Here is a 19,801-nt window from a genome sequence, read left to right as displayed (position 1 = left end):
TAGATGTATGATAGATAATTCGAATTTGAATTCGAAACTTAAAATTTACGTATGTGTCATATATCCAACTATAATAGTGTATACATAGTCAGTGTATATAAGATTTACTCAAAATGGATAAATCTTCTATACACTGACAGTGTATACACTTTTACCGTTAAATGCATAATACACAATCTGAATTTGAATTTAAAACTCAAATTTTGCATATGTGTCGTATATCCAACCGTGATAGTGTATACACCGTTAGTATATATAAGATTTACTCAAATAAAATCCTAATATTTATTACGTGATTAAATGTTGATTAAGTAATTGTGTATAGACTCTAAATGAATGTAAATGGTCTTCCGGCAAATCGAAAGAATGTTGCTTTTAAAAAGGGGTGGGAGAACTGCTAAGTTTTGGCTTAGCGGTTATCAAACAGGGATTAAATCCCTCTTTGTGTAGTAGATCAGGAATCTCATCTACTGTGAATTTTTTTTTTAAAAAAAGTATCAAAATACCTCTTTAATCTAGCCGAATCTATATAACGGTTCTTTAGACACCCCTCCCTGTTAAATATGATAAATTAAGTAATAAAAAAGTTATCCCTGCAACAATAAAAAAAAGGGGTGGGAGTGGGGGGAGGGGAGAGAGGGGCAAAAAGTTTGAGAGGGACAGCTGAAAGATAACAGGAAGAAAAGGTGCACTGGATTTTCTAGGAAACTCCAGCAAGCCAGTGGATTACATTTCATCTCCTTTGATCGGGTCATTGGCAAATGGAAACAGCCGATGAAGAGGAATTTCTTGGAACGTTTCTCCGGGGAAAATGAGAAAGATGGCTAACGAATTGAAATTGAATTGCATGACTCAAGACTTGAGAAATCAACACGAACGTCCGAAAGAAGGCTGCGTATTACTCCTACTGAGAAACCAATTCAACAAATCAACATGGAATTACAAGTAAATATATTTCTTCTTCAAGCTTTTTTCGCAGTTTCCTTTTGGTGTTTGTATTCTTCCACTCGTCGAAAATTCAGGTTAAATTCCAAAAAAAAAGTGAAAATCATTTATTGTCATTCCAAAATAAGTGCTCTCCACTTTAATAAGGAACCAGGTTCTTTTTTTTTTTTTTTTTTTTTTATCATTCGTTATTTATTTATTCTCTACTTCTATTTTAATCTAATTTAAAGAAGGGTCCAACTGAATCAACGAGAGAATCGACGAGAATTGAGTCACAATCGAAATCGAACTAGACGGTGCACTACGCATCCGTATAGATTTGAGCTGATGAAATCACATATATTGTGGCAAGTGACACCCACCAGGACTTAAATTCTTTGGTAGGAGCCAAGTTCATGTTCCAAGTGGAGTATGGTGTTTAGGGGAAGAGAAGGAGTACCGGCTACCCACCACTGCTCCTAGCGTGCCCGATTGAGTACAACAGTTAGTGTTAAAATCAGCAAATGGCCCGTTCCACCCAATTGCCTGAAAAACAATAACAATTAGCACATATATGGGGGATGGAGCAACTACAAAGGGGGCTCAAATTCAATTGCCTCTAGCTTTATTTGCGATGCCATGGAACCAATCATTTTGCTGTCCATTTGCCATCTATGGTCTTTGCCGTGTATGAAGTCTGAGACCACATCTATGATTGTTTTCTTTGGCTTTTAGACTACATGCATTAAGGTAATCGACAGTGTTATCCTTTCTCAAAATAATAATAATTGTCTTAATTTGAATTTTTGTTTATGTAAGAAAATATATAGATTATAGCTTCACATATTTGTAGGTTGAAAGTAAAAATTTTGTGAGGATAATTAATGCTACCCTTTCAATTTCAATTATAAGGATAAAAGAGAATAAAATAAGTCAAAGATAGAAATACTGGAGTGAATTCTTTCACTATCAAGAACCTGAACAGCAAATAGTTCAATGTATACTCTAATCTTCGCTAATATTCAACTAGGGGAGCAAATTTGACCCTTAGGGATCCAATCAATCGTCGTCAAAGAAAAAGGTAATTCTTAATCCAGAACTCTTGAGGATCCATACAACTGCTCCTGTCCTTTGCTTTTGAATTTCATGACTGAAATTTGCTAGACCTCCCAAGCACAAAAAGCCTTCCTCCTCATTCCTGTGGGTTGTTCTTTTTTTCAATGCCACCCGACCCGGGCTTCTGGGGAAAATAAAAGAAGGCTAACTTCCTAAATAAAAGCAGGGCTTCAAACAAATGGAGTGTTAATTGGTAGTACGTGCCATGCAGCAATTTCAGGGAAATAATTTAATTAGATCTGGCACACCATAGAAAATCAAAGAGACGGAAGAAAAAAGGATCACAACAAAGAACATTCGTGGTGGCTATATGCTCCTTGGAGGCTTTCTTGGAACAGCAGTGTTAAAATGCAAATGGGGTCAAATTATGTATGCTTTCTTGCTGGAATACAACTCTGAGAAGTATGCAACTTCGAGTTGTTGGAGCAGTTGGTTATGACCCTTGCTCTTTTATGTCTTCTAACCTTTCTGCTTTTCGGTTTCTTAAAATATGCATTGAATCAGAAAATAATTGAGTTCCTGATCTGAAAAGCAAATGATGTACATTGGACGTTTCTTTTTTCATCATTTTATCTTCCGTGTTGACCATTGGAATACTAAAACATGAATCAAGCTTTCTTTTTTCTTTTTTTTCCGATGCTCATTCTTCATCAACTAGTCACCAATTCCAATTAGCATAGGACAGACTTGCCTTTTATGGCAATCATCCCTGCTCGATTAGTCATATTTGCTTCTTTTAACAACTCAATTGGGCTTCTATTATATACAAACCATGAGACTAACCACCATAACCATAATTATTTGATGCCTTCGTAGTTCATGTGAGAGAGAAACTTCTTCAAGAACAACATTGACAGGTTATTGCAGCTGTACCATGATTTTTAGATGACAATGCATAAAGCTATTTCATTTTTCAACTTAAAAAATTGTGTCGATAAAAAACTATCTGCCTGGGATTCTGTTCTTACCTCGCGATGATCTGGGATGTTTCAAAAATCAAAGAAACTTCCCTTCTTGAACAGATTAGATTTTTTTTTGAGGGTGACAGATTAGATTGTTCAGACGTGCTTACGAAACAGATTATGATCTTGAATTAAAGAAATATGGAATGTTCTGTTAATTTGCCGACTTTAATAACAGGCCAGCGCTCTGTTGGGGTCCACCTAAACATGATTAGTAAAACAAAAGCGTGTTAGAAGTTCTTGAACAATGTATTGGTCCATGCTTTCGATTCTGGCTGAACATGAAGGGCTTTTAGGAAGGAACATGGGGCTGTTGTAGAAAGGTTAATCAACCATTTTGTGATAGTCTGGGTTTGAGACACAATCATGATGTCGGACTCTTTGGCAAATCCTTATCCTCAGTTATTGTTGATCACGAGCCTATTGCCCAATAGCCTAGCTATCTGTACCGGGGATCACCAGGTCACGTTGGGCTGTTTTCTTGCTGCATACCACTTCTTCATTTGCTCGGTATTTAGCTGGCAACCCTCAACTCCAGGCAGAAATCCATCAGTTTACGTTTCTTCAAGAAATGATGTACTTTTCTGGGACGGAAAACTGAAGATGTATGGTGATTATCGAAACATGGAAGCCGGGCGACTAATGACACCAGTTTCTCGTCTGAAACTTTCTTTAAATCGATTTGATATCATCATTTCACAATTTGCCGATGTCCAGAAAATCTATCCTTATTCCTCTTGACTTGGTGAAAAAGTTTTTAATCATGCAGCAAACATGGCATTCTTCAATGTCTACCTGACCTTTCCCATAAAGCGAACAGACGAGTTAGGCATACCAAAATGCATTGGATGCATCCTTCTATTACTAATCGAGTTGGCAAGCAGACAGATGATGAATTACATCTCTGCAAGACTAAGTGAGGATGCAACAATAATCTGGTTTCAACGGCACAAGCTAACTTGTACTAAATAAACAACTCTTGACAACTAAAAGTAGCATCCAATGATAGGTTCTGTACAGAAGAATACTGCTAACATGCAAATAATTATTGCCTAGAATACAGTGTACAACATCTGACGAGTACATTAGATGCCACATGAATTGAAAGCTATGACCAGAGTTACACAAGAATCTTAGTTTCCAGAATCGCAGTATGTGCATCATCCGTTGGAGACACCTCTGTGAAGCGGCTGTGAAAAATTCGAAGCTGCTGCTCTGCACAAAATGCTGCTATACAAAACTTCACTCTTCGTGGGAAGAGATGTTGCCCTTCTAAAAGAGTTACTTTCCAGGTGCATCCAGGAATAATAAACTATCTCAATTTTTAACAATGCCTTCATAGTTTGCCCACCAAGATGCAGGAATCCCATGTCTTTGAAACCATTCAGGCATATGAAACCTTTCATACAGCACTGGCCTTACATCCTTCTGCTGAGAAAGGTGCTTGAGAAGTGGAAGGATAACTTCCAAAAGCTGATGAGCATGTGCATGTTTAAATTAGCGTGCGTCTCACCCAGTGGACATAGTTTGACAAAAGTTTTTATCCAACTACTGTAATCAATGGTACCTGTTCATCCTGCGGTTGCCCTGCTGAAAATGGTATGCATGGAATACCATTTAGTGGTTGCAACAAGAAACTGAATGGATTGTTATCAACGATAACCATTCGACACAAATCCTTTGATACACATGACAAATCCTTCACATGCTCTCTATATTCCCTGCAACATATCCAGCATCCAAAACATGAAAACACGATCAATCTTCAACATCAGCAAAAAAGCATGAATACACTATGGATCCTCAACAAGAAGATCCAAACTTTTAACCAACCAATATCCCGAATGTACTAGTAGCAATTCCCCCCATGTAAAGCATTTTCTTGTTGATAGAATACTTGCACCAAATAATAAATGAAATCAGAAAGCTACTAATATTCTTTTAATTCCTTAATAAAAGAGCGTCTGAAGTCGTTTGAGCATCAAGCAGAACATGAACGAGGACTCTCAAACTGGTCAACTTAGTCCAATACATTGTTCATACAATAATGGTGGCACAGTAAGATAGATACCATCGAAATTTGCTTCAAGAACTTTTTCGAATAGTTGTGTTACCATGCCAAAAAATCTTAGCTAGAGAAAAATAATGACTGCCCCCAAAAACCATGCTCTATTTCTTGTCAACTATCGGCTTAGTGAACTTCGCTTAAGAATGTTGACCTGCAAAGAATAGTAACTTTCACCATCAGGCTTGCTCCATATCAAGATAGATCTTCCATATCTATCGACAAATCACTGACCTCTCAGTGCTCTGTGGATTCTCATTGGAGGAGACAATTACTACCCGAAAAACTAGAACTCTCTAACACCCAAACACAAGTGCTAAAATAATATAAAATCAAAGAAGATAAAATAAAATTGACATAGCTTAATGTTACCTGATGTCATCCCTACATACAGCAGACTAATGAACTGTGAGCTAACTAAGATCCATACAAACTCACAACATCATGTCTCTAGTATGTATTAACACACGTGACATGCGAGTGCCCACACAAGGATTTTAGCTCAAAATTCTTTAAATGGAAGGGGAGGGAGAAGTAACTGCAAATGCAAAATGTTTAATTGCTTTTACACAAAATGCTTGAATATCCATTCCCCACACTTCAGAAATCAGGGAAATCTGAAATTTATAGCTCCAAGGAAACTCAGTCGACCCCCTCAAGTAGATGTGTATATGCATCAGAGCAGTGACAGTTTCTGAGCCACCATTATTACCATTTTTCTTTAGTTCAATATATAATCACCAAAATCTGCTCAATTCATAAAAAATTTGGGCTGACTTACAATATATCTTGACAACATGTTCTGGAAATAGCTCAGCTGCTTTGTCCTTGAATATTCCAGTTCCATCAAATTTTAAGAATGTAATATAAATCTCTAAATGATGATCAAAATTAACCTCACCAATACTAGAAAGTAATTATGCAATTAAACAGAAAACAAGAAATCTAAATAACAATAATCACGAAAACTATGGGGTCTGGTAATTGCAAAAACAGCTCGAAGCACAGAAACCATTCTTCCTACATGACCATTTTCCTGTAATTGTTCATCTCTTACAATGTCCACCAGACATTTTTATATCAATAAGGTCAAAGGACTTCAAAACAGAAAGAATACCGTTATCCCAACAATATACTAACTCCCAACAATTCACCAGTTAAACAAGCTCCAAAACAGAGAGAATACCTTATCCCAATTTGAGTGTTCTTTACCCTATATTTAACCACTGATCAATGAGCACATTATCCTGGTCACAGACCTATGGTTTACATGACGTCTCTTACAGAGAAAATCTGGTGCCAATATCAAACCGTAGACGCGTACTTTGATTCAAAATGTAAAGCTATTTTATCTTGGGCCGTCATCCACATTTGATGTGACTTTCCGAAGGAAAAGAAATAGTGCTAGGTCATCTTTGACCATGATATGTTAGCCCAATTAGGTCTTCTGTTAAATGGTTAACTTTCAATGTAACTCAACCTTATTATGACCTATGAATCACAACAGCTACATCAAGCACCCATATGGAATTCATCCAAAAGCTCAAAGTGGAAGAGGACCTCTCTCCCAAAGAGTTAACAGTCAAGAACAGAAAACTTAATAACTAGTGGTCGAGGATTATAACCACAGCATTGATTCCACTAGTTTGAGAAGAAAACCAAGAGGAGTTCACCAAAGAGGTCCAAGATACACTGTTTCATGTTACATTAACAAGCTTGATGTCTAAAGGTGAAACCTCCAGGGCAATTTTAAAAGAAGCTTCATGGTATGGCATTGTAATAGCCCAAATATCATGCATCAAGTAACAATTAAACCATGAATCATGAGTTTTATCAATCAGAAAGAATTCAATGTTTTCAAGATAAAAACCAAAACACATCTATTTTTGAGTGATAGAACATCTGCAGTGACTGATATAAGAGTACTCGTTTTGTACTAAGCCTGGATGGATATCCCACAATATATAGCCAGATTTTTTTTTGGTCTCTTTTTTCTTTGCCAGCTAGATATGTGTTCTTAGCTTTAGTAATTTCTTTCTTCTTCATTTTCTTTTCCTCCAGTAAGTTTTTAACTCTTTCTTCCCAGAAGAGTAAAAGTCTCTTATATTACTTTTTTGATACTTCCAAACATATATACAGAAGTCAACTTGTTTTGATACTTCCAAACATATGTGCAGACATCAACTTGACTCTCAAGTATAACTAGTAGATTTAAGAACAATCAAAAGTTCTTCCCATATAAATTAATGTAACTTTAACCCAAGATAATATAATAAACATATTACCCAAGACACGTCGAATGAGATCACTACTACACTTACGTGCTAATGGTTGACGGTCGATAAAGTCTGAGACTAAACCTATTTTCAGCATCTATTCTGTCTACAAGAGGCCTAGCATACCCTGCAAGGTGCAAGCACAAAGCACTGTTAATTTAAGCAACTATATATATAAATGCAATCAACTACAACAATAATAACCCCCCCCCCCCCAAAAAAAAAAATCCCCAAAACAGTAAAAAAAGGATTTAACTGGAAAAGGAGAGTAAAGCATAGAAAATCAAAGAAATTGCCCTGTATTGAACAAACCTTCAAGGCCAGCAGTAAATAATACAAGGTTGGCAAATTCACTGAGTTGTTTGAGAAATTCATGCAATCCAGGACGCTCAAACACCGTCACATAGTTAATCTTAGGCTTGCCTTCAATTTCCTTGAAATCAAAGCATAACCAAAATGAGATACATTCACCTCAGATATTTTGCTCTGAATTATTTTAGTGTGAATTGAACATGCACGATCACCTTATCGGAAGATACGCATTCCAGTTCAAACCAGTTTAACCCAGCCTCAGTGGCTTGACTACGTATCATAGAAGGCAGACTAGATGTCTCATATGCACAAACTAGAGTTTCATCCAAGTCCAGAACCACCTGCAACCAGAAGTTCATAGCTTGAGCCACCTAAGGTCCTCCGAAAGCAAGAAAAATCTAGGTAATTCACACAACCATTCAACTGGAATAATCTTTGACTCAGTTTTTCCTCGAACATCTATTCTTATTCAAATACAAGTCTCAAGAAGTCACAAATAGTGTGCATAATTATTCAGACCAAGCTCAAAGTTCAATTCTCCTATCTTGGTTTCCAGCAACAAGAACAACTCATACATCCTCCCTTTTCTCGATATGTATATTCCCATAGCAACCATCTTAACATGGCGATTGAAATTTCTCAAAATAAGTACAGAAAACATATAGTAATACAGCATTTACCACGTCTCCCTATTGCACTTACTGAAAACAGCATCCATCACAACTGCACAGAAACTCTTACTGAAAGGCAAAGACTGTAAAGAAATATCTGCTAAGAAAGTCAACAACTCTACAGCAGACAACAGCAGGAAAATATAAGGAGTATAATTATTTATACCCTTTCAGGTTCCAGATTAGGGAAAATTTTACTTAAAAAAAAAAATCTCAGGGCTGCTTTTTTCCAGTCCACAAAATCCAATCTTTGGTTTTACTTAGAAACAGCTCTCAAGAATAACTCTACTTTCACCCCATTTACGCAAGTGTTTCTACAAACTCCAAGCTCAAACACAAAGGCATCTCTTTCTGAATTCATGCATGTTGTGCCTCATCAGGATTGTAAAAAGAGGTCAGCCGAAACAAATGATAGATTTAAAAGATCCAGTAAGAACTCTGCAAAGTGTTAACTATTTCATCCCCAACACAATAAAAATATCATGCTCCAGACCAACCAACAGTAATAACTAACTTCGCTCACACAAGAATTAGGCAAAATTACCATAAATCCCCAGAGAAAGATCACACTAAAAATTCCTAAAACACCTATATATATATATATATATATATATATATATATATATATATATATATATATCTTCCATATTAAATGCATTGAAGTTCTCAAGTCACAAAATGGAACTAGTATGAATCTACCGTGAGCTTATCGAGAAGTCCACCATCAGAGGTGGCGCCGGATGTAATTTGAACGGCGGAAGAAAGGGGAGGAGGAGGATGCTCAGGCTCCTGTAACTCGACGACAGGTAAAGGCTTGAACTGAGGCGATGAAGAAGAGAGAAGAGAGGAGTGGCGCAGGCCAACGTAAGACAGGACCTGAGTCAGCGACGGCGTGCCTCTGATGATCTGAACGAAGATCTGGAAGAAGAAAGCCAGCCAGTTTAATAGTGCTCTCCAAACTTGTATAGTCTTCGGCGCGTAGACGTCGGCGGATTGAGCCAGCTCCGCCATCATACAAGGCTTTTGAGTTTTGACTCACTGATTTTTGTTCTTTGATATTTAGTATCTTATTTTTCCAGTTAAGTAGGAGTTTATATATGGGTCTTATAAGAAGTGTGGTGAGGAGTTTTGGGAATTCAGTCCATAATTTTCAGTGGTGGCGCAGGTGCCGACGGAGTTGTGGTCAAGGTGGTGCCTCGACGAAGTGGTTGTGGTGTTGATTGAGAGAGAGAAAAGGAAAAAAAGAAAGGGAAAATGGGAGAGTTAATGGCACGCGTTTGGGGAGGGTGTCTTGGGGGGATGAAAAAGGACAAGGAGCTTGGATGTTTCAGTTCTATGCCAGTAGTAGTCGATTCGTTTTAGCACTCCTTGATTCTTTTAAAATTTTCTTTCTTTTCCGTTCTTCAACTGCAATCCAGCAGTTGGTTAGTTTTGAATCCTTAAACATCCTCAAAATTGTGTTCGTGTTTTGCATCATTAAATTTGAGTTCTTGTCCGATCAAATTTATGTTTTAATAGGATGACTTTTGCAGGATTTATATTTAATTATTTGAATGAATTTAATTCTCATGAATTACACTAGTCAAATTTGAGGACTTGAATTACGAATAATTTCTTCGACCCTGTTTCACATTTATGCTATTAATTTGCACTACTATTTCTCGTTTTCATTAATTTAAAATTGCCCGCTTTGTTTAGTCACACGTGCAAGTGAAGAGTTTTCATCGCTGGTTTCTTCTTAAATTAGCACTCAAGTAATACTTTGCTTCTTACTGGACAGATTGTTTGGTTGTTGACAAGGACCAAGCATATGGACTTTTAATAGAAGTTGGAAAAGTATAGCATATGGAATTATGATCTTGTTTTGTCCCTTTCTCCTAGGGCTGCAAACGAATCGAGTCGCTCACAAGTCGCTCGAGTCAAGCTCAAGTCGAGCTCCAGTTTGACTCGAGCTCAGAATATTAAGCTCGTTAGGCTCGCGAGCTTGAGTATATATATATATATATATATATATATATATTTTTTTTATATTTTTTTATTTAATAATAAAATTACGTATATTATTTTTTTATTTTTTATTTTCATAGTAAAATTACGTATATATCCTTAATATTTTATTATTTATTAAGAAAAAAATATTATTTTATTTATTTTTTTAAAATAAAATAATTATTTTTTATTTTTTTCGAGCTCGAGCTCGAGTTCGGCTCAACTTGATTCGAGTCGAGTTCGAGCTTGAAAATTGCCGGTTCGTCTCGATTCGTTTGCAGCCCTACTTTTTCCATTGAAAAGAGTGTTTTTTTTAAATTTTGGGTCCGATAAACAATCGAAAAGGGATCATCTAAATGTTAAGTAAATTACTTTGAGTCAAGGAAGTAAAAACGAAAATACAAGTAATTGTAGCCCCCTACCTTTCAATTGGAACTAATTTAAAAAGAAAAGGACAAAATATTTTCAGAATCAGGAAAAAATCATTTGAGCTCACGCGCTTGACGATAAAAAAGAGGCGTCTGAGAAAAAGTTAAAAAAAAGGCGGAGTCAGGGACTGCATCCGCCAATAAGAGGAGAAGAGAAGGGACAATCTTTCCATCGTTGGAGGGTTTTGTTTTGTCCCTGCCTCCTCCCATAACCGAGGCTATTTCAGAATTTTAAAGATCCCCAGCCCCCAAAAAACAGGCACTACTATCGTTTACTTGCCTCAGGATGCAACGAATCGCGCGTGAGCGCACCTGCACCCGGTAAAACAGAACTCTATCATTTCAGCATTCACTACTAGCATTTACTGCATCTGATATATGCACCCTTTTTTCTCTGACAATTCGCTTCGTTTTCTGTTCTTCTTTTACGGCAAACTTGTTTGATGGGGCATCCCGGAAGAAGAAGAAGTAGTACTAGCACTAGCAGTCGTTGTTACAATTGTAGGTCAAAAAAGAAGACTGTCTGCTTACTAGCAGCACAAATACTTTCCTCTAATTACAAGTCCATTTATCCGGCTTACTTGCAATTGTCGAGGATCTGTCCAATGAATGTTTGTCCATTGGATATTCAGTTGAGGTGCTGAATTTTTAGAGAAGGGAAGTTAATTAAAAAAAGTATGTATAGATATAATGAGTGGTAATAATTAATAAAGTAATGTGCATTTACTTGGTAGGTTGAGTATAATTTAGGTGTGTTAGAGAATACTGATTGAGCATTCGTTAGAAAAACTCAATTGTTGTATGAGCAGCAATTGTACTTTGTAGCTTGAAGAAGAAATAAAACTTATTTTCATTTCTAGAAACTGTGAAATTTGTAATATTTAAGTTCTCAGCACTACTGTGCGTTAATGCAAAAATGTGGTCAAACAATGCAAGTCATTATGCACGTAGTCAACACTTCAATGTGCACCAATTCTAAAAACAGTCACGTTAAAGCGTGCCCATCATTGTATTCTTGCACCAATTACTTCTTGTTTGTCTTTAATTACTTTTAACTCCTCTATCACCCAATATTTTTTTTCCCTTAAGCAGAAAAAAGTGAGATTTAGGAAGTGAGGAGAAAGAATGGGGGATTAACTCTATTTAGAATTGAAAGATGAACAAAACTACTAAATACTCGAATTGAACTCGATTGGATAAGAGTTCATTTAAACTTGATCCGCCAACTAGTCAAAGATAAATTTGAACATAATTTTATATTCTATCAACTTTCAAGCTCGATTCCAGCTTAGTTTGATTAGTATTAAATTGGATATTATATTGTAAAAATTTCAATCAACTAGAACTTAAATTCAAGTTTGACTCGATAAAAATTCGTTCGAGCTAGATTCAATAAATAAAGAAACCAAGCTTAAACAGAGTTTCATATTCATTAAAATAATCAAACAAATTTAAACACTAAAATGTTTAACTTAATTAGACCAGTTTACATCCCTAACTCTATTACACAATCTTAACTGATCAGCTATTCGTTGTCTATGGTACGGGAGAGGGAGTATAAGCAAGAGGTCTCGGGTCTGAATCCTTCCGCTTACACTAAAAAAAAAGGGGGAGGGGAAGAGTTGGGTTGGATGGTACGGGGGGAGGGAATGTAAGCAAGAGATCTCGAGTTCGAGTCCTTCCACTTACACAAAAAATAAATAAATAAAGTCTGTGGTAAAATAACTGAAACAGTTTTGGATAGTAACACTACAGGCGTCATATGATTACATTTGTCAATTAGAAGCCTATTCTAATTTTGTAATACTGGCATGTTTACTTTTTATCCAATTTAATTGGTTGGGATAATAATTGCGTGATTAGGAGAACCTTGACCCTCAAGTGGCCCCTATTTTCTTTTAAAGTTTGAAGCCGACTCCAAAAAAAAAAAAAAAAAAAAAGAGGCAACGTTGACTTTTACCAAACTTAGAATATGTAATCATGAATAGGAATGTTTCAATTCAAATTTCAAAGAAAGGTTCCGAAAATCATTGGAGATATGAATAATAATTCTACGTCCTTGGTACGGCTGCCTGGTACTGCAAACTTCAGATTCAATCGCCGCCCCAACTTCCAAACAGTAAACTACAGAAACGTGTTGTTAAAATGTCGGGCACACAGCCTTACTTCAACAAATTGTTCTCCAAATAATGGGTTTTTGGGCATTCCTCAAATCAAATTGTCTTCGTGCTTGGGATCTCGATCTACAACGTTCTTTTGAAACAGATACCCCCGTTGGTTCTTTAATTATTTGCGTCTTCGAAAAGTCATAAGCCGTCCCAAAAATAGTTATACCACTGTGAAAACATCACATGTATATATATATATATAAAACAGCATTCGTAAAATCTTGGCAAGAGATTTGTTCTGCTATTTGTTTATTGCAGCTTCAGTTCTTCATAATTAATGCAGAACCAACTTAGATACAGCCATTCTGATTTTTAACCACAAGTGCCTCCAGCAGTAGCTTGACTTTTACTTTCAAGTTCACTCCACAAACAATAAGGTCACAACTAATCCAACAAAAAAGTGGGAATTCAGTTGCCAATGCCATTCAATCCAGCGCACTCTTATTTGCTGAAGATATAGTATACAAATCTAACAAGCTGTGGATGAATACATTATGAACATCAAAATCCTTTGTAGCTTTGACAGTATGATCTATGCATGAGAAACTACAGGATCTAAAAAAGAATATCAACACCTTGCCGTTCCCCAAAAGCAATTCCCTGCAGCCTTTTTAAGCAAAGACTCCCAAGGAACCAAGCAAAACCACTAATGCCCAACACCCGCTATACAAATTGGAAATGCAACCACATATTTACGGACCCAATCAGAGTAAGTGAAGTGAGCCTTTTGTGCTGAGTAAAGATACAAGCAAGAGATAAATGACCAACTATTTCAGGACTCGGGACAGGGACTAGGATGACAGGTCTTGAGACAGCCAGGGGTGGCCCAATGCTTCCCTTGCTGTTGGCCTCCTCTCAGGATTAATCTCAAGCAATTTGCTTATGAAATTTAAAAATAGAGGGTCAGAAATTTGCAGATGATGCTCCAATGACGATGACTCCTCAGCAATTATGTATTCCAATTGATTAGTCTCCTACGACCACGTCAATATGCAAAGTCAGAACAAGTTTTAGAAGAAAGTTAGGGGAAAAATGAATAATCAATGTTTCAAGCAATCCTATCTGTCAATGACGGATAATAGAAGTCTTTGACCACATATCGTTCATCAAAGACTTCTATGGTCAAAGACTTGTATGATCCACCATTGACCAACTGATAGGACTGAAAACATGCTTAGAACCATACTTTTAATTTGTTGTCTCCACATTGAGTGACCGCCCTTACTTGTGTTAACTGGGTTCCTAAGATGGGAGAAGATGGAATAAAATCTATGTTCTTGTAGGGCAATACCTAAACTACTTTACTGCACCACAAACTATATGCAGCTTTGTTTCTTTTCCGTGTAACTGTTATGTTGTCCTGTACAAGTCACAAGTTTGACATGGAACTTGACCTCATCATACCTAGGCTTCTCTATACCTGAAAAGTATAAAGCCCTTTTTTTTCAAAAAAAAAAAAAAAAGAACCACTTTTCTAATAGGTACAAAGATTTGCATCTCAAAGACTTCTTGGATCGCAATCTAGCGCAAACAGAAGATGATGTTTCATAAAGTTCCTCTGAAACTGAAAGAATGAGGATGTATTATCTGTTCTAAGGTCTCTTCCTCCACCCCTAGATTAAGGGGCACTAGTCTAACAGGCCTAATCTAGAAATCTGGACAAAGTTCAGTGAGACTATAAACTTCAATAATTTGCAAGGGTAACACATGACAATGTAGATGGAGATAGCATTGCAAATAACAAACCTCGTTTATATAGTAAAGGTCATATTCTTTCGTAAAATATTTGTGTGTCTCCTGTCCCCGCTGTAACATGTCGATGTCAATAGGACCAAGCACTGTTATAATACGTGCAAGCAACAATGCTAATGCTTCATTCGGGAAAAGCACCTGGGAAAACAGTTATGCTGTGAGGAACAAGTGCACAAAACTCAATCCAATTCTCAGTCAGAAGGAAAAGAATTCGAAAGTTTCAGAATAAAGTAAAAGAAATTTCCTTGCTGACCCACTCTGAGCATACCACATAACGTACAAAATGCAGCCAAACAGATAAAATAAGAATCAAACAAATACCTCCCCAGAATATAACTCGGCCAGTATGCAACCAAGTGACCAAAGATCAATCTTCTGGTCATATGATAGCCCCAGGATGACTTCAGGAGCCCTATAAGAACGAGACTGAACATATAGGGACAAGTTATCCGTCTGAAAGCAACTGCTTCCAAGATCAATGACTTTTATCTCACATCTTCGATAACTTTTAATAAGAATATTTTCAGGCTTCAGATCACAGTGGATTACTCCCAAGCCATGCAAATACTCTAATGCCACCAAACATTGCCGAGCAATGCCCTGTAAAAATTGGAAAATATTCATTTTGGGATTTCTCCAACTCAGCTTAAAAAATATCCTCTGAAAAGAAGTTCACTGATAGTTGAATCAGTTCAAATTATAGCTCTAATAAAACAAACCTGCAGTCTGCTCAATGTAAAATATGGCTCTCCACCAGATTCTCGGTTAAATTTCTGGAACTCGTACAAGTTTGCTCGTAGAAGTTCACATACAATGAATAGATGTTCCTGTAGGTAATCACAAAGAGGATAATAAGAACCAAAAAGAACCATTGAGATAGCTTCATTTAAAATGAATGATAGATGTATTTTCAAATTTTAGCTAAATGCATGACTGACAGTGTGTGGTAGGAAAAAAAGACCGGTAAAGACGTGTTTTGGGCGTTGAAAGAGCTTAACTAAACTAGCCAAAAGGAAGTACTATCTGAGCTCTTGATTATGATTTAATAACAAAAGCTGAACAGCTTATCGGAAAACCCCATTCTTTAGGTAACTTATTGTCTGTTTTTGCACTAAATTAATAGTTGACATCTAACCCCTTGAGAGACTTTTCAGGAGACAAGTTCTTAAATGTGATAGCCCTTTGGTAGTATGATGGAGCATAAACTGCTTCCATAAGGTCAGAACATAAAAAATCTCAACTTTTAAAGAAAAGATCCAACTATGAAAATCAAGGTTGCCAACTGCGATGTTACCAGATGATTAATTATCAGAAGTCTTTTATTTATGACCTCAAAAAATCCAAATAGGTTTTGAGCATATAATGCGGGAGGAAGTCTACCTATTTAAGAAAGACAAACAGATAAGGTGAAGCAGATCAACTGGACAAAGATGTTAAATCATGTCTGTAAGCACTACACAAATATAGACCATGAATTCAATGGTTATGGACCATGTAAATATCAAAGCTGGCGCATGGAGGATCAACTAAACATCATTTTGTTTATCTCTGGAGGTAGGAAAAAAGTGAACAACTCATAACACTTGTGTTTAGCGATTTTGAAATATAAATGTTGAACTGTAAGGGAAAACTTCTTTATTTGACCACATAAAAGGCAAAATACATGCCGAAAATCCCTCTTATGAGTATCTAAGAATAGATGAAAACTCATACTGATTTATCACTACAGAGATGAGTAAAGGAAAGGGAGAGACATTTTTGTTAATCTGCCATGCCTTATCAGAGAAAAACTGCTAGTAAATAAATCTAACAAGATTCTAAGAAAGTAAGAATACTGAGAAACTGTCTTTGATGCACACCTGATGGTAGAAGTAATCATAAAGGCGCAATATATGGTGCTCATCACCAGGATCGTGCTTGTTTACAAACTTCAGAAGTTTAATTTCATCTAAGCTCTGATCAAAGAAGTCCTTATCATTTTTTATGATCTTCAAGCAAACATCCATTCCAGTATGAAGATCATGTGCCTGAGCAACCTTACTGAAAGCGGCTGAACCAAGGTACTCAGTGATATAATATCTACCAGCTACAATACTATTTAGAACAATGGGAAAGTCCTTGTTTTCTTCGAATCCAGTCCTGTGGATGGCATAACAAATGAGTACTACTGTTTGCTACAATTCAACCCTGCACAAGACAAACTATAACAACCATTACAGGACCGGGAAACTAAAATTAGAAAAATCGATTCAATTAAGGACTAATACAGAATGCAAGTGCTTTTTGTACTAGCTGAATAAGTCTACATTATGTCATTTCTCACATTGGATTAGCACTTCATCATCAAAGTGAGAAACACAGAGTATGCAAGCTCAGCATCAATATCCGGGGACAAAGACAAAATCTAGAAAAAAAAAAATGAAGGACTTACAAACCTGTTTTTCCTGTGTATGATTCTCAGACTGAATACTTCATAATCATCTTCCTTAGTCTCATACATCAGAAGCTCATCAGAAGGGGCGCCAATCTCTTCATCAGCCGAGGGATCAGGGTCACAGATTTTTCCATCCATTTCATGATTCCTAGATTCGATTTCACCCAGGTGGTAATCTTCCTCAATGATGTGAGTTTGAAAGTCATCACTACTTTTCAGTTCTCCAACCCAGCCATTCATAGAGCTACTCTTCACAGAATAGTTTGTGTTATTCTTGACAGAACAGTTTGCATCACATCCAATAGATGCCTCTTGACTAGGACTAAGATTAAGAATTCCAAAATCTGCAGGATCCTCAATATGATTTGCCCCTGCTCCACCACAGCAAGCACAAAGCGTGCCTGAACATTGATAACCCATGCAACCTTCCTCTCCCTTCTTAAAATTTTCTTCAAGTTGTATATTTCTTTCCAAATCATAATAATCTTTAATAACCTCATTTTCCCCACTCTCCTTTGAGTTTATTGGCCATTGTCTATCATAGTAATGACTGCTACTTTCAGATTGAAACCCTTCAGATATATGGTTCAGACGAAGCTCATTCTCCCTGTGCTTCCCTGTCTCTACAGTCATGACAAACTTATCCTCGCTTGGGTCAGCATCAAAGTCTGAGATCCCAAAGAGGGGAGGCATAGCATAGTCTTCATCTTTCTCTTTGTACCAGTATAAGTCATTTTGCATATCAAACTCATGATAATCTCGTGCAGTACCAAATTGAGACATCCCATCAGATGAAGCTTGAGAACTTGGCCTTGTGGTAGTATGAATCCCGTATGGATTTGTGAAGTCTGCAAAAGGAAAAAAGCATGCATCAGATACGATCTCCAAATATTCACCATTTCTACCTTCACATCCACACCCCTTCCCAGAAGAAAAAGGAACCACCATTTCTTAGGAAAGAATAGCAATAGTCACAGGTTTTTGGTGTTCAGGGCTCATGAGACCTCTGACTTGCATGATAATATAAAGCTCGGGTCAACATACAAATGCCAGGGAACAAAATGCTGATTTAGAAAAGAAAAAAATAGACACCAGCTACATAATGCTGCATTAATTGCACTGGATAGCCAAGCAGAACTGGAGAAAAATTTTTAAACTTAAAAGGAGGAGTTCAGTGGATGTTGCGAAGTTATAAGAGGAAACACAAGCAAGAAAATACTCCCTCTCATGTAGCAATGAAAAATCAAATTGGGAATTTACCTAAAGTCCTTGATTAGACTGCAGAAACGCATGATTTCATTGCCTAATTTGGTATGCTTTTGCTTTAATGACTACAGTACATAATTGACGGAGCAAGACATAAATTTTTCCACATACTTAGTTCAGCGAGAGAGGAGGAAAGGGAATGAAGAAAAACTCCAAAATGCAGAGGGAACAACGCAAGGAGCAATCTAGCTGTCAACTACTGAACAAAAATTATTCTTCAATCAATTAATGGAGAAAACAAGAACGAGACTATTAAAAGCTAATAATCGATTTAAAAGCTAACTAAATTACACAAAAAAAAAAAAAGACAAAATTCTCCCAAAGATCCCGGTTCCCAAATAAAACAGACAACACATATCAAGATAAAAAGAGAAACAATAAAATTATACATGGCAAAATTAACAAGAACTTTATAATAAGTCAGAGAAAGGAAAATCCACAAGATCACTGGCAGCAGTTAAAAAATTAGAATCACTACCTGAAGAACACAATTCAGTAGTAGAAGAAGCCAAGCTGACAAACTCCTCGTCATCATCATCAGAAGAAGGAGAACTCAGCTGATGACCACCACCATCATCAGCATCGCCTCCACCAGGGACCAGAGGCAACCACCTAGCTGCGGGGGCCGGAATTTTAACCGGGGGAAGTGGAGGCACCATTGGGAACAAAAATCTCTGAAAATCCGAGGATCCCAGTTGGGATTTGTCACAAATATCCTCCATAAGAGCTGATTCAGACTCTGAAAATCCATTTTTCCTCAAGAATTCAACCACAGCTTCAATGTCAGAAACTGCCATACCAGTAGAACTAAAATTTAAACAAAAGGGAATAAAAAAGGGACAAAACTAAAAAAAAAAAAAATTATACTGCTGCTAATAGTAATCCGAGGTGACATAGTAGCTTTTCCGTTGGCAGTGGGAAAGCAAATGAGAATGCATGGGAACTGCGTGAAGGAGTGAGGAGTAAAGACTCAAAAGCTGGAGGCGGTCGGAATTCATCTGTTTGGGTTTGATTCTGCTGTAAATGGCTTTAAACTGGAGCAGAAGAGTTGAGTTAGAGTGGAAAGCCAGAAAAGGAGGATTTGTGATTTATCAATCTAATAATGTCCTGGACCTGGTACCAACTTTGAAAAGTAAAGTAAGATGATGGAGATTTCGGTCCTGTCCTGTGGGTCCCGGGTGCAGTGAAACAGGAAGAACTTGTGTTTGACATTTGGAATTTTGATCTATTCTAGGTTGTCTTTTCCTCTTATTTTTCGTTTGTTGATTTCTTATGTAGTACTACCATACTAGTTTTTTCTTCTTTTTTTTTAATTTATTTGTTCTTTTTCAAGAAAGAAAAAGAAAAAAGCGGGAAACGAATGAAATATAAAAGGAAAAACGTACTACTACTACTACTTCTACGGATAAAAGAATGAAGAAGAAAAATTTTTTAGGAT

General features: G+C 36.7%; 2 protein-coding genes across 2 annotated transcripts; both read right to left on the bottom strand.

Moving 5' to 3' along the window:
• Positions 1-4,027: 4,027 nt before the first annotated feature.
• LOC113725383 (uncharacterized) lies at positions 4,028-9,791 on the bottom strand. Its single transcript, XM_027248528.2, has 6 exons — positions 9,026-9,791; positions 7,868-7,996; positions 7,656-7,776; positions 7,389-7,470; positions 4,570-4,723; positions 4,028-4,475 (listed from the first exon to the last, which is right to left on the bottom strand). Exons 1-6 carry the CDS (start codon positions 9,338-9,340, stop codon positions 4,320-4,322), a joined length of 957 nt encoding a protein of 318 aa, XP_027104329.1. The 5' UTR covers positions 9,341-9,791; the 3' UTR covers positions 4,028-4,319.
• A 3,527-nt stretch (positions 9,792-13,318) lies between these two features.
• LOC113725382 (uncharacterized) lies at positions 13,319-19,599 on the bottom strand. Its single transcript, XM_027248526.2, has 7 exons — positions 18,842-19,599; positions 17,099-17,945; positions 16,523-16,802; positions 15,383-15,490; positions 14,985-15,263; positions 14,658-14,801; positions 13,319-13,885 (listed from the first exon to the last, which is right to left on the bottom strand). The coding sequence occupies exons 1-7, from the start codon at positions 19,158-19,160 to the stop codon at positions 13,703-13,705; spliced, it is 2,160 nt and encodes a 719-aa protein (XP_027104327.1). The 5' UTR covers positions 19,161-19,599; the 3' UTR covers positions 13,319-13,702.
• Positions 19,600-19,801: the final 202 nt, after the last annotated feature.

Source organism: Coffea arabica, chromosome 2c (assembly GCF_036785885.1).
Source record: "Coffea arabica cultivar ET-39 chromosome 2c, Coffea Arabica ET-39 HiFi, whole genome shotgun sequence".
Classification (NCBI taxonomy): Eukaryota; Viridiplantae; Streptophyta; class Magnoliopsida; order Gentianales; family Rubiaceae; genus Coffea; species Coffea arabica.
The sequence above is the reverse complement of the archived record's forward strand: the minus strand, read 5'-3'. Positions and strand labels throughout refer to the sequence as shown.